The following is a 16,054-nucleotide window of genomic DNA, read 5'->3' as shown; positions in this document are numbered from 1 at the left end:
TATCTGGTGACACTGATAGACATTTCAGTTTACAATTTGGGGCTGTTAAGAGATCCTGCTCTAAGGTCCTGTGTAGTTAATAATGTTATTTCTAGTACCTCTGGTATATAGAAAGATTCAGGTCTACTAATAATTATAGAATAGAGTTAAAGGACAAATTTAAATTCAAATACATAGTTACCATTAACTATATGACTGGGCAGGTTTTGCAACCTCTGTGGGCTTCATTGTCTTCCTTTACAAAACAACAGCTCTTTTAGTTACTCTAATTTTTATATAGTGATTCATAATCCTAACTTGAAGACATTTTGTTACAAAGTCTAAAAATAGATACACATAGGAGAATTTAGAAACTTTACACTTAAACAGATTCACTATTTCAAAATGTATGTTGTAATTAGAAGTCTATTTTAAAATACATTTATAACTATGTATCTATGATTAAGTCTGTATCCATATATTATTTTTAAATTCAGACACTTTAATTTATACATGATTTTACTTATACATAAATGTAACAGCAACTAACAAGCCAATCGTTTTTTAAATACTTAACTTAGATATAGATTCCTCAAAACATTCCTGTTGAGGGATCCCACTAAGTGATTGAAACTCATAAATATTCAGATCTCATGACTATCTGATGGATTGCTGGAAACAGAAAATGACACGTTAGTTTGTTTCTCCCTTTTTGTTTGTTTTGGCTACTTCTCCTTGTCTTCAGTAGAGACCAGTGGTCCCAAACTAGATATTAGAAATGTCGCAATGAATTATATTATGCTGCTGTAAATATAAATAACAAGAGCATCTAATATGCACTGAGGTTGTACCCTGTGCCCCGCACCAAGACAAGCCCTTAGTCCTAAGAACACTGTGGGATGGATGTTATTATTTCTGCTTCCTATATAAGAAAACTGAGGGTTTTATAGGACTTGTTCAGTTTTATAGTGGTCCTGAAAGGGCTCTAGTGTGATATAAGAGAGGGCAGTAACAGTGAGAATATCACTCTTATCATCATCTCTTCTCTGCTAAAATGCTGGTCCATCCAGATAAGTTATCTATCCCACCCTAATGGAGCAGGTTGGGTTGTGTTTTCTTCTTTGGAGCAGCTTGGAGAAATTCTCACAAGGGAAACAAATTATTAAATATTATTTTCGTCAGTTATGTCTATTCTTTTTTGTCTCCAGTGAGGATAAATGTTGACTCATTTCCCATCCCCCTTATAGTACCACATCCCCTCATCTTAAGAGTTTGTTAAATCAGATTTAACATATTTCTTTCCCAAGTAAAGCAAATAATCTTTTAATTGCAAAATATTGTTTGAGAGTATACTATGCACAGTAAGGAATGACAAAAAATAAAAATCCTTCTGTGTAAACTATGTATTTCCCATTTCCATGCTATTCTAGACCTTCTACAGTTTCCTAATGTCATTAAATTAGGAACTCCAAGTTAGAAATCATCAAAAGTTTTTCCTCTTGTGGGTATTTTGTTCATCTATTTTCCAAAATATGCTTTCATTCTCTAGAAGCCCAAACAGTTTCAGAAAAATTTTCCCATCCTGGTCCCTGCATTTCAAAAGACTAACTGGTATTCCATGGTATGTGAGTGAACAACTCACTTTTTTTTTTTTAATTGCCCTGCGATTGGACAGATTTACCATGCATTGTTAGCCACTGGGCTAAACATTTTATAGAATTATTGGCCTGTTGTCTAATATGAGCCAAATGTTTATGATTGCAATCCCCATCCTTTCCCTAACATATAGCAGGCTCTGGCATGATCACAATCCCTGTAGTATTCTCCCTTTATTGCATAAACATGTCTCAGTCAGATGGAAAATAACTTCAGTTATTCCTCAGTGGATAATGGGATTCAGCTGAAGCATCTTCCTCAAGTGAAATTGGTGTGCAGGAGTTTGTTCTAATTCCTTTCCAAAGATGTTTGAGAATCTCTGGTGAGAAGCCACAGGTATGGATAAGCTGCCCTGCACAACTTGCTTGCATGCTTGAAGGCTTTCCCCTCTCCCTCTGTAGCCATTCAGCCAGTGATACCAACTGCCCAGGTGGAGTGTGGGACCAGACAAATGAACTATTGGCACAATAGCTGCTGTCATAATTCGGGGCCTCGTAGATCCCTCACTTGACATTTCCCCAGCTGAGCTATTTCGCTATCAATCTAGGAGACATTTCTGTATCTCCCCTCTGTTGGTGAGGGGCACTCAGACCATGTGCCTAAGAAGCAGGTTGGGTAGAAAGAAGCAGGCTAAGCTTCATTCTGCATTCCACCTTTAGCTCTAGAAGAATTGCAAAGTTTAACACATTCTTGAACTATAATTCTAAATTTAAAGACAAGAAATAACTCCTAGTTGAGGATGCTTCTATTCTTTTATGTCCTTTTAGAGGAGAGGCTTATCTCATCCTTTCTCCCTGAGAACATGCAATTTCATTATCCTGTTCCCTGTCACACCAGAAATTTTTTGGCAGAACATGTGATTGGCTCCTATTAAGGATGATAATAGCAACATTCTCTCCTGCAACTATGCCTTAGTATGCCTTACAGAAGGCTGGAAAACCTGATAGTCGTGGCCCAATTACAGCTTATTTACAAATTTACAGAGACTGACCTTCAGGTTTACATCAGATGGCTTTCAGTATGAGAGTCTGAATACTGACCATATGGCACTTTTATATAGTACGAGGCATAAAAGATACATTTACCTCAGCATTTCCAAACCAAGAATTCTATTAGGAGCGTGCCATCAATTCACAGGACGTAGTGGTGACAAGGTACATAAATACTGACTGTATTTTGAACTGTTATTACATTGACTGTAATTTAAGCTTCAGATGGTGGGTTGGATTAGATGCCCTTTAAGATTTGTTTCAGTATTAAAATGTTATGCTTTGTGGTTATTGTATTGCTGCCGAAAGGAAAATGTGGCCAGTTTAATATACTATAAGGCCAGTGGAAGTAAAAACAAGATGCAGCTATTTTAGTCTATATGTATCTGTTCTCTGGGATAATTACTTTGCAGAATAAACAGTATGCGATTGATGCTTTATTTCTTAGCAACCTGACCTGACTCATCTTAGTTTTACAGATAACCCTTTGAAGTCTGTTTCCTTGACGTTAGATTTTTTTTCTGTTCTAGATATAAAAAACCTTTGTACTTTCTTTATTTTTTTTTTAAGGTACTGTCCAAGAAGCTGGAACATTGTTAGCCAGCAAGAATGTTCATGTCAACTGCTTGGATGAGGTAAAATTTAAAACATTTAATAAAGTTTTACTTCCTATGAGAATGGATAAAATCTAATAATAAGAGTTGTTTTCTAGCATTTGTGCTCAAGTTATACCAAGCTCTAAAGCAAATGTCAGCAGACAGGTTGCAAAAGATAATAAGGATGTAAAAACATGTTTAATTTTACTGGTAATCGAATAAGTGACCGTTAAACCAATTCCATATCATTTCTTGTGAAACATTGGACTTTTATATGCTACTGGATTAGGTATAAATTGGCATCATGTTCTGGAGAAAATTTTAGAATATTTCTCATTTTTAAATGTATATACCTTTGATCCAGCAATTCTACTTCTCGGGAGGGTTAACTGACCTAAACTCAACTTTCTAGAATTGCAATCCAGAATAACTTTCTGAGATGGTAGTTTCTCTTCAGAGCTGTCCAGTATGGCAGCCATTAGCCATGTGTGGCTAGTAGATATTATACAGGACAGTTCTAGTACTAGAACATTAACTGAATTTCAGTTTCTCATGCAGCAAAGGAGGTGTTTTGTTAACCCTTTACCCGCACATGGGTAGTAAAGTTAATATCAGACAAAATAAAGTTTAAAGGGCTTCTCCTGGTGGCGCAGTGGTTGAGAGTCCGCCTGCCGATGCAGGGGACACGGGTTCATGCCCCGGTCCGGAAAGATCCCACGTGCCGCGGAGCAGCTGGGCCCGTGAGCCTTGGCTGCTAAGCCTGCACATCCAGAGCCTGTGCTCCACAACGGGAGAGGCCACAACAGTGAGAGTCCCGCGTACCGCAAAAAAAAGTTTAAAGCAAAAAAAAAAAAACAAAAAAAGATGAAGACTCTTTCTTATAGAAAGTTGATAAACCACCAGGAATATACCAGCCTTAAGCCTTCACTAATAATCTTATAAGCTTTGAGGTTTATAAAGAAAAAAGTAGAATTCAAAGGAGAAATTTGTAAGACCACGATAGCATCTTTTAGAAAATGATAAGTAGAAAAAAGTATTCAAGGGATGGAAAATTTGAATAACCTAACAGTCTATGCACTTTATATAAGACAGAAATAGTACATCTCCATTTACATTTAACACTGTTAAAAACTGGTTTATGAAAAAAAAAAAAAACTGGTTTATGGGCTTCCCTGGTGGCGCAGTGGTTGAGAGTCCGCCTGCCGATGCAGGGGACACGGGTTCGTGCCCCGGTCCGGGAAGATCCCACATGCCGCGGAGCAGCTGGGCCCGTGAGCCATGGCCGCTGAGCCTGCGCGTCCGGAGCCTGTGCTCCGCAACGGGAGAGGCCACACAGTGAGAGGCCCGCATACCGCAAAAAAAAAAAAAAATTGGTTTATGTATTATACTTTTTTTTTTTTAGAAACGAGTTTTTTTCTTTTTTAAAAAAAATTTATTTATTTTTTGGCTGCGTTGGGTCTTTGTTGCTGCGCGCGGGCTTTCTCCAGTTGCGGGGAACAGGGCAGGGCTCCTCTTCATCGCGGCGTGCGGGCTTCTCATTGCGGTGGCTTCTCTTGTTGCGGAGCACAGGCTGTAGGTGCGTGGGATTCAGTAGTTGCGGCACTCGGGCTCAGTTGTTGAGGCTCTCGAGCTTAGTTGCTCCGCGGCACGTGGGATCTTCCCGGACCAGGGCTCGAACCTGTGTTCCCTGCATTGGCAAGCGGATTCTTAATGACTGCGCCACCAGGGAAGTCCTGTATTATACTATTTTGTAAAGGAAAAATTTAACTAACTTTAAACAAGTTTACCAAATGCAATATAACACTGAAAATAAACAAAAATATGTTCCAAAGAATAAAACATATAACCTGAATGTTTTTAAAAATTCTGAATAGTTCTTGGGTAAAAGAAGAAATAGAAATTTCCTACTATAAACAACTGAAAACACAACATTTATCAAAAGCTACTGTTTATCAAAAGCTGTGTCATGTGGCCAAAGTCACATTCAGAGGAAATTTTGTAGCACTTGTTATTGTACTTTAAATCTTTGTGTTGTTCTGAGCTTTCAACTCATGAAATTAGATAAAAAGAATAAAGTATACTCAGAAAATATAAGAAGTGAGTTAAGAAAAATAAAATAGAAATAAAAAAATTTTTAAGCCATCAAGCACAAGCAACAAAAGAAAAAATAAAGAAAAAATAAAAATTAAAACCTTTGTGCTTCAAAGCACACCATCCAGAAAGTAAAAATAAAACCCACAGAATGGTTTTACAAATCATATCTGGTAAGGGACTTGTAACTAGAACGTATTAAGAACTCGTACAACTCAATAATAAAAATGGCAAATAACCCTATTAAAAAATGGGCAAAGGATCTTCTTCTTCTGAAGAAGACATATGAATAACCAATATGCACATGAAAAACGGCTCAAAATTAGCTGCCAGGGAAATGCAAATCAAAACCACAATGAGGGCTTCCCTGGTGGCAGAGTGGTTGAGAGTCTGCCAGCCGATGCAGGAGACATGGGTTCATGCCCCGGTCTGGGAAGATCCCACATGCAGCGGAGTGGCTGGGCCCGTGAGCCATGGCCGCTGAACCTGCGCGTCCGGAGCCTGTGCTCTGCAACGGGAGAGGCCACAACAGTGAGAGGCCCACGTACCGCAAAAAAAAAAGACACAATGAGAGGCCACTTTACACCCACTAGGATGGCAATAATAAAAAAATATATATATAGATAATAACAAGTATTAGTGAGGATGTGGAGAAGCTGGAACCCTCGTGCTTTGCTGGTAGGAATATAAAATGGTGCAGCTGCTCTTTAAAATGGGTTGACAATTCCTTAAATGATTAAACATAGAGTTACCATATAACTCAGCAATCCTAGGTATGTAACTAAGAAAAATAAAACATATGACAATACAAAAACTTGAACATGAATGTTTATAGCAGCATTATTCATAAGAGCCAAAGGTGGAAACAGTCCAAACATCCATCAACTGATAAGTGGATAAACACAGTGTAGTATATCCATGCAACAGAATATTATTCAGTCACAAAAAGGAATGAAGTCCTGGTGCATGCTACAACATGGGTGAATTTCAAAAACATTCTGCCAAGTGAAAGAAGCCAATCAAACAAGACTAATATTGTATGATTTCATGTATAGGAGATGTCCGAAATGGGCAAGTTCATAGACACAGAAAGTAGATTAGTGGTTGCCTAAGGCTGCGTAATGGGATGGGGAGGGGTAACGGGAATGACTGCTAATAGGTATGGTATTTCATTTGGTTTTGACAAAAATATTCTAAAATTGATTGTGGTGATGGTTGCACAACTCTGAAAATACTTAAAACTATTTAATTGTAACGTTAAATGAGTAAATTATATCACAGTGAAGCTGTTAAAAAAGAAAAGATAAAACAAAGTTATCAATTTAAGACCAAAAAAATAGACACAATTTGGAAAGTATAAGCAAGAAAATAATAAATAAACACCAAGGAAGTGAGAGCATAACTGCAATTATAAGAGGAATTGTCATAACTTTTTAAAGCCAATTCATTTGAAAACCCATATGGAAGTAGTGATTTTTTAGAAAAATAAAAATGAACGTATTTATCTCGTATAGAAATAGAAAAACTGGGATAATTAAGGAAGATTTGTATAAATGTATTTAAGTGCCAACTACCTTCTAAAGCTGCACACCTGAGTAAGCTTTACAAAACATTCAAGGACTATTTAATTCTCATTTTACACAGATTGTACCATTAGTTCATAAAAAGATGGGAAGCTGCCTAACTCATTTGATAAAGTTAGCATAATGCTGATGCCAAAACAGGAAGAAGCCCAAGCAAACTGTGGGCTCAATTCACTTTGTAAATACAGATGCAAAAACACTATATAAAATATTACCAACTTGATCCAGTAGTGTATCAAAAGAATAATAAGACTTAACCAAGTAAGGTTTCTCCAAGAATGATAGGATGGTTCAGTTTAGAAAAAATTCACTATATTACAGAATAAAAGAGAAATATGATCATCTCAATAGATATAATGCATTAAAAACCCTTTTAACAACTTAAGATAGAATGGCTTTTCTGTAACTTGAATAAGTTTGCAGAAACCTTCCACAAGCATTGGCATCCTACTTAATGTTAAAACATGAGACACACTCCTGTACTTAATGTTTAAACCTAGGGGCACCAGATTCAAGACAAGGAGGTTCCTGGAGCTTCTATGAGTGAGCTGCGCACAGATTTGGCCTCCTTGGTATTCCTTGAACCCAATGCTCCTCTCCCTCAAAGAGTTTTACACTTGCATTCTCTTTACTGGAGCATTCTTCCTCTAGTTATTTACATCCTTTGCTCCTTCCAGGGCTTTGTTCAAATGTCACCTGCTCAGAGGGACATTCTTTGACTGTCCTTTTAAAAATAACAATCTCGTCTTACCTTCTGCCATTCCCTCTCCCCCTTACTCGATGCTGTTTCCCTATAGCACTTATTATCACCATCTGCCTTGTCACCCCTACTAAAATTTAGTGCCAGGGACTTAGACTTTAGGGGCATGGAATTTGCTCATTGCCACCCACAGTGCATAGATCTGTGTCTGACATATCTTAGGCACTCAATAAATATTTGCTGAATGAATGAATGCTGCATTTAATGATATAGAGTTGTAACTCAATAGACTAATATTGATGAATTCTTTGATTTAAAAATTATGGGAGAGAAACTTTATTTTTAGGATCATCATATTTAAAGTTTTTAAAACTACTAAAGTTTTAATCTCCTTATCATTTTCCCATTACTACTCTCAAGAAACATTGACTACTACTAAGTTGCCTCTTGTAGAACCTTCCTATGATTCTCACATCAACAAGCCTCTGATAATAATAATATTATCTAGATAATAGATATTAAATAGATATCTATTAAATAGATATCTATTAAATAGATAATAGATAATAATAATAATTAAATAGATAATAATAATAATTTAATAATAATTTAATAATAATTATTATTTATAATTTATTTATAAATTATAATTTATTTATAATTTAATAATAATTAAATAGATATGTATTAAATAGATAATAAATAATATTATCTAGATAATGTCTAGAATCATCAAGAACAATTCAAATTATGTTAGTATTCTAAGATTTGCTAAAAAAAAAGAGATTATGTGTTTTAGAGAGGTTTTCATCCAGAGTAACTCTGAAATTCCAGCACTCAGAGAGTCTCTCCTGGATTCTGAGAAGATTTACTTACAGGGAACATCTCATTTATTTATCCACCAAATAGTATTAGGTACTCAACATATAAAGTTGGATGTTTCATTGGATATGGACAAAACATATGGAGACTAAACAGTGTAGCCTGGTGTAAACACTATCAATCATTTCTCCATATTCATATAATCATATATATAACCAAATCATATATATGATCAAAATATAAATGTGATTTTGAGGATCATTTTTTAAAAATGAGAACACTCTAATATACATTACCCACATCTTGTTTTTCTCATTGGCAGTAATTCATGGAAATTTTTTCAGTTCAATAGACACAAATGTATTCAATTAGTAACATACTAGTCCGTACTATTCCATGCTATGGATATACCATATTCAACTTTCCCCTTGATAAGCATTCTATTTGCTTTAAGGTTTTTCCTTACTTTTTTCTTTTCTTTTCTTTTTTTAACGCATTTGTATCTGCTTGTTCATTTGTTTCCCCAGGAGCTAAGTATGTGTAGTAGAGATGAAAGCCCTGATAAATTTAAGTTTTGGTCCTTGCCCTGGCCATTTTACTAGTCATGTGAAGTTGAGCAATTCTTCTCTGAATCTGTTTGCTAATCTGTAGAAAACCTCAGGTAATAAAACCATCTTTTTTCTTCAGCAGTTTATGGAAGATCCAAGTGGGGAATTGAGTATAAAAATGCAGATTATAAAGATGATTTTATTAATTCATTTTATTTTGTGTTTTAATTTAATTGCAGGAATTGTTAATAGGCAGGGGGAAAGGTAAATAAGTAAACTTAATACTTTTTTTCCCTTTCTGTTAAAGAATGGAATGACTCCTCTAATGCATGCTGCATATAAAGGAAAACTTGATATGTGCAAATTACTTTTACGACATGGAGCTGATGTAAATTGTCATCAACATGAACATGGATACACAGCCCTCATGTTTGCTGCACTTTCTGGTGAAGTTTTAGCATTTATTCTAATATACCAATAATAGTCACCTATACAAATTTGTTATGTGTACATTTTTAAATTAAGCACATTTTTGTTATAGTAATTTTAAGATCATGTCTTGTGGAAAGACATGGTGGGAATCGGTTTTGAAAAGCTATAATGTATGAAGTATGTTATATAGTTTATTTGGTGATGTTTCTTTAGTTATTTAAATCACTTGATTCTTTGTATTGACAATATATTTTGTTTAGAGTTGTGGAGCTAGATCTATTATTCTTACAATTTAGTTCCTTTGCTGTTCTATAGTTTTATATTTTGAAGTAATATGAAAGCTTCTTTGTTGTTCTCTTGAGAGAATACCTGCTATGATAGGGCTATTTGCTTCAGTGACATTTAAGTACTAAATATGATGATCCATTTAGAAACTTACTCTGATTCATGTTGCTTATAATTTGCTGAATAAAGACAATTGGGAAATATCTAAAATTAAGTGGAATTATCTGTCCTTGTTACAGTTTTTTAAGAAAATAAATATGTAACTTAATATTACCATGCTTTAAAAGCAGTAATCTGTATTTTTATAAACCACGGGGAAAAGAAGCATTTCTAAACATAGTATAAAATATAGAATTCAAAAAGGGCAACATTGCCTAATTTGATTACATAAAATCTTAAAACATTTCCATATATAGAAAATACCATACAGTTAAAATATAAATTAAAAAATTAAGGAAAATAGTTATTACTATTTCTAAAAGGGTTGTATCATTATATATGAAGAGTTCTTATAAATCAGTTAGAAAACAAATACTACAGTAGGAAATTAGACAGAAAATTGAACAGAGAACAAAAGAAATACAACTGGCTAATACGCTTAAAACGCTCTCAAAGATCTGCAGATTAGAACAACAAATGATAACCTTTCACTTAAACATATTGGCGAAGGTTAAGGAGGAATGATGATGCCCAGTCTTGGCACAGGAACTTTTGTGCACTGTTTTGGGGAGTGTACATCAGCCCAACCTTGCTGGAAGGCAGCCTGGTAAAATGCATTTAAAATATGCATAACCTCTGATCCTACAGTGTTTTCCAGGAACTGTTCCTAAGGAAATCATAGTTCAAGCCTGCAAAAAGTAATGGGAAATGCTGTCCACTGAGTATAGTTTATAATAGCAGATTATCTGTAAGGATTCCTTTAGTGAAAGAACACAAATAGAATCACTGTGAATGTGTAGATAGGACAAAGTATAAAAAGATCGATCCTCAACTGTCAGTAGTTATCTCAGGGCCTGTAGGTGTGAAGGATGGGATGAGTTAGTAGACATTAAGGGGAGACTTTTAGTCATTTTATTTTTTCTGTCTTTTTTTTTTATTTTTTGTTTTGACTTTATACTAAGCATTATTCTTTTTTTTAATACTAAGTATTATCATAGGAAAAACATACTTTGTCTTGTTAAAAAAAAAAGTTATATTCAATTCCATACCATTTTTGTATTGCTTGATGTGTTTTCTAGAAAATAAGGTTAATTTCTATGCAGGTTCTATAGCATTTTACTTTTTGCTATAGTTATGATTTATATTTTGGAAAAAATGAAAATATCCACAAAATAGAAACCTAAAACTCAGCAGGAAAAAAAGGGTACAGATTATTTAAAAGGGAATATTTGAATTGTGCAGTCCTTAATTTTAACAAGTATGTTTCTTTTTAACTCTAGGTAATAAAGACATCACGTGGGTAATGTTGGAAGCTGGTGCCGAGACAGATGTTGTCAACTCTGTAGGAAGAACAGCAGCTCAGATGGCAGCCTTTGTGGGTGAGTTTTTATGGCAGTTTTACATTAGCTTATACCCAGAGTTCCCCCATGGAAAAAAATACCACTTTGCTTCTCAGAGTGTAAATACTGTCATGTTTATTTTTCTTTCTTTTTTTTTTTTTTTATAACAGCCATGTAAATGACCTTGTCTCCCTTTCACTTTTTTTTTTTTAATTTTATTTATTTATGGCTGTGTTGGGTCTTCGTTTCTGTGCGAGGGCTTTCTCTAGTTGCGGCAAGTGGGGGCCACTCTTCATCGCGGTGCGTGGGCCTCTCACTATCGCGGTCTCTCTTGCTGCGGAGCACAGGCTCCAGATGAGCAGGCTCAGTAATTGTGGCTCACGGGCCCAGTTGCTCCGTGGCATGTGGGATCTTCCCAGACCAGGGCTCGAACCCGTGTCCCCTGCACTGGCAGGCAGATTCTCAACCACTGTGCCACCAGGGAAGCCCTGTCATGTTTATTTTTAAAAAAGCAAATGTTTACAGTTTTGTCTAACTTAATGAAACACCTAATGACACTTTGGATAACATGAACAAGCTATTTTGAATCTCCACTCTGAAATACAGAGTGTGGTGAGGCCTTTTTGTTGCAGTCAAATGCCTGAATGAGAATATTTTACTCCTCTAAGGAAGTAGTTTAACCTAATGTTTAAGAACAGGAACTGTGGAGTCAGCGATCCTGGGTTGAAATTCTGGCTGTACCACTTAACAGCAAGTTACTTAATGATTCTGATCTTCAGTTTCCCCATTGCAAAAATGTTTACATGGTTATTGAAAGGATTAAATGAGATGAGAGACCGAAAGAGCTTTACACGTAGCTCTCAATAAATGCCATCAGTTATTGCTGTTTATAATAATTACAACAATGATTAGGAAGGAGCATTAATGATAATACAATATACAGCTGTTTCATTATCATCCTCATCAACCACAGACATTTATTGCGTGTGCCCAATATTTCTTGGTGTGTTAATCCTGTTACTTGATATAATATAGGGGGTTTAGAAGAGAGTGGGAATGAATATTTGATGTTTGGTATTTTGGCCCCAATGAGTTGGCAGTTAGAAGAGTCCATTGATAGAAAAGCAATGATAGAAATATCTGATTTATCGGGAATGTAGTAAGTAGCTCAGTGAGGCCTAATGATTCATTAAACAGATACTTAACATTCACAACCTGTAGACCAAGCATCACTCTAGATGCTTTGGTGAATAAGACAGAGGGTGTTCCTCCATTCATGGCACTAAGAGGATAAAGGCAATGACTGTGTGAAAATGTATTCCAATGGGTGACTTAAGGGTTCCATAAAATACATCAAAGAGAGGGATCTTCTCTCCCATTCCAAGGGAATTTCAAGAGAGAAATTACATGTAAGCTAAGGTACAGTGGGAATTAGTCAGATATGGGGCACAGTAACTGTATATGGTGTTAAATTTTATTATTATATTACTTAAAACTACTAATAGTAAGTACTGTTGATTAAGTCAAAACAGTCACTGAGTCACTTTATGACAGCTCTTTAAGAACAAATATTCTTGTTTTATTTTACTTCAGTTCAGGAGGATCTGAAAAAGGTATGGCTTTGCTGTGCAAACTTCAGAGAAATATTTATCTCCCACAGTTAGGGGCTCCCCGGTTGCTACCACCTCAGCCCTCAGCTAATTTTGAGGGTGTCCGTTTAGTAAGAAAAAACACTAAACTAGGAATCATGAGACTCATACTTTAGTTCATATCTGCTCCTAATTAGTTACAAGATCACAGGCAAGTCCCTTCACCTCCAGATCCTCAGTTTTCTGATATGTACGAAGAAGCCAGGGAATTGGATGATCTGAAGTTCTCTTTAACTCTACAAGTTTTCATTATATCCACAATGTAATGAAATAGAGCTGAGATAGAGGTTAAGTAACTTTCCCCAGATCACAGGGCTGGAAGTGGAGGAGCCTGCACTTTAAACCATTAATACGATGCTTTTCTTTTTCTCTGTTTTCTTAATACTATCAATACTACGTTAATAAAAATCTAATGTACGCCTGTCCACAATTCCATCCTAAAGTGAGGGTAATGCTTTCATTCCATTTGAATCTATTTAGACTAATTTCATAGACAGAAAATTACATTGTACCCTTTCAAGTTGACATTATATTTTCCTTATAGTTAGTCTTATTAAAAGCTCATTCTCCCACTTTCATTCCCCTCAAGCAGATCAATATGTATACATACGTACTCACACACGTGCAAGATCTTTTCATCTTTTAAAAATAAGGTCATACAAATATATTCCTTGCAACTTGTTTTCCTCACTTACCAGTACACCATGGAAGTCCCTCCCGTCTCACTCAGTATGTGACTGTTTGTGTGTGTGTGTGTGTTTCCTTAATGTGATTGGCCTGGTCTTGTTAGAGTAAATTTTCTTTCTCCTTTTATTAACTTGAAAGATCAAGAATGCTTTTATATTCTACCAGTGCGTACTCTCCTCTTCACAATGCTCCCAGTTAAACCCATATTTCTCAGTTACTATCTAGAAACAAGAGCAAAACTATACCCTGTGCCCTACCCTTAAGGTTTTGCATTTGCCCATTTAGCAACCCCAACAAGATGAAATCCTTGTAACTCATTTATTTCTCCACATTCTCTGTGTTTGCCTTGTCAGGCAACAGGCCTTTCCTTTCCTCCTCCACCACTACGACTAGCTGTGGACTTGCCTGAGAAAGTCTAGAATGTTTGGGCCAATATGTCATTAGAGTGTCATTCATGGTGTGTTCTTTCTGCTTCAGCAGTCCTCACCATCTACAGTATAATTTCTCCATCGTGCTGTCTCCACCCATTGGAATTAACTAACTCTGCTGCCAAGGGCTCTTGTTCTTCACTCTCTCCTCTCTTTTCTCGTTGCTGCATCTTGAGATCTCTGTTCTCATTTAGGTTTTGGTTACAGGACATTCTCAGATGGTACGTAGGTTGTATATTGTTTGAAACCCATCATAACCAAAACTCTCTTTTTCTCTGAAATGCGAGTCATATGTTGGCTAGTTTCATGATTCTTATATCACTGTTCTATTCTCTCAATCATATGTAGAAGTTACTCCACAGTTTTCTAAATCCTGGTTTTGTAAGTGAGAATGTGATTTATTTTTCTTTGTCAACTTTTCATTTCTTAGTCTGGAACTGTATTTCAATTTCAGTTTATCCTTGAAAGTAAAAAACTTTACTAGCATGTGTCTGGTTGTGTGTATGTTCTCATTAATCCTGCCAAGGGCTGACTCAGTGAGCCCATTCAGTCTAGAAGACTCAAGTCCAGTGATAGTAATAATGGCGCAAAATGATGCACTGGTCCCCACCCAGCCCCCACCCCCAGCATTCATTTTCTATATTAATAGTACTATTTTATTTGTAGGTATTCACAATTCATAAATTAAAAACTCATAAAACTAAATATTTAATAATTTCAATTTTAAAATTTAAATATAAATTAAAAATTTATAAAGATAAACTTTAAATATATATGTATATAACTCTAATATAAATTATTGGCAGATCTTTAAAAATTAAATATCAAAATTACCTAAATACTACCTAAAATGAGAAAGATTAATGTTGGAAAAAAGTAAAGTAATATTATTTTTTTCCTTCTCACAAAGGTGTAATTTTAACAAACCTCTAGTCCTACGACAGTGTCATTGTTAGGTAGCCAGTATTTTATGTACAAATATTTCCAACTGCTAACAAGGCTTTTTCTGGGTATACTAGTTGGGGGACTGATGAGAAGATGTAGTTACAAGGTAAGTCTATATTTTCCTCTGATCCCTTTACCTTCAAATATTCCTATGACTACTTTGATAGTTAGAAGCTATTTTAATTTTTATTTTAATTTTTTTAAATTTAGTTATTTATTTATTTTTGGTTGCGTTGGGTCTCCGTTGCTGCGCACAGACTGTCTCTAGTTGTGGTGAGCGGGGGCTACTCTTCATTGTGGTGCACGGCCTTCTCACTACGGTGGCCTCTCATTGCAGAGCATGGGTTCTAGGCGTGCAGGCTTCAGTAGTTGTGGCACGTGGGCTCCGTAGTTGTGGCTCGCGGGCTCTAGGGCACGGCCTCAGTAGCTGTGGTGCACACACTTAGTTGCTCCGCAGCATGTGGGGTCTTCCCAGACCAGGACCCGAACCCGAGTCCCCTGCATTGGTAGGTGGATTCTTAAGCACTGCATCACCAGGGAAGTCTCTAGAAGCTATTTTAGAGCACCATTTTTTTTTAAAACAGGAACCTCTATCTTTTTATTGAAGCTGGATGTGTTTTAGAAAGCAGTGCAATCTGTCTTCATCTTCTTAATTTCTTCAGGTACAGTTGTAAATTCCTGCACGCCATCCTCTCTGTTACTTTTGGTGCTGTCGTGTTTACATCCTACTTGTAGTATATTTGCTTGATTGTCATTTTTCTCCCTTCTTGAAGATTATGTAGGTAGAAATGATCATTTTCTAAACAGAACACTTCATATTTTTAATATTTCCTGTTACTGTTTGACTTCTCCTCAAGATATATACAATGGAGATTTCTGGTTTTAAAACAAGAAAAGAAAGAGAAACTGGTGTTTCAGCATTTAAGAATAACATCAAATACCAAAAATGATACTGTGATCACTACTAAAATTTCCCTTCATATCATGGATGTGTTCTTTTATCATTTGTTTAATTATTAATTCTCCATCCATTTCTTTGTTTTCCTGGATCTGTTTTTCAGCTCATCTCTTCCATAATGATTTCTATATCCTAGTTTTTCTCTGTTTTGAGATATTTCATCCTCTTCATCTTCTACATTACTATTTTAGTTCTCGGTAGTAACCA

The 16,054-nt window shown here is 35.7% G+C and overlaps 1 protein-coding gene across 5 annotated transcripts in view; it reads left to right on the top strand.

The window, feature by feature from the left end:
• ANKMY2 (ankyrin repeat and MYND domain containing 2) overlaps positions 1-16,054 on the top strand; it is a 35,452-nt gene that overhangs the window by 3,976 nt on the left and 15,422 nt on the right. For 4 of the 5 annotated variants that reach the window (XM_032642395.1, XM_032642398.1, XM_032642397.1 and 1 more), the window contains 3 exons: positions 3,195-3,259; positions 9,272-9,410; positions 11,121-11,219. In XM_032642395.1, the coding sequence (XP_032498286.1) occupies positions 3,195-3,259; positions 9,272-9,410; positions 11,121-11,219 (303 nt within the window). Of the gene's footprint in view, positions 1-457; positions 1,972-3,194; positions 3,260-9,271; positions 9,411-11,120; positions 11,220-16,054 lie in introns of those variants that run through there. The other variant, XM_032642399.1, reaches the window with a different exon arrangement.

The sequence above is a fragment of the Phocoena sinus genome, chromosome 9 (genome assembly GCF_008692025.1).
Source record: "Phocoena sinus isolate mPhoSin1 chromosome 9, mPhoSin1.pri, whole genome shotgun sequence".
NCBI lineage: Eukaryota > Metazoa > Chordata > Mammalia > Artiodactyla > Phocoenidae > Phocoena > Phocoena sinus.
The sequence above is the reverse complement of the archived record's forward strand: the minus strand, read 5'-3'. Positions and strand labels throughout refer to the sequence as shown.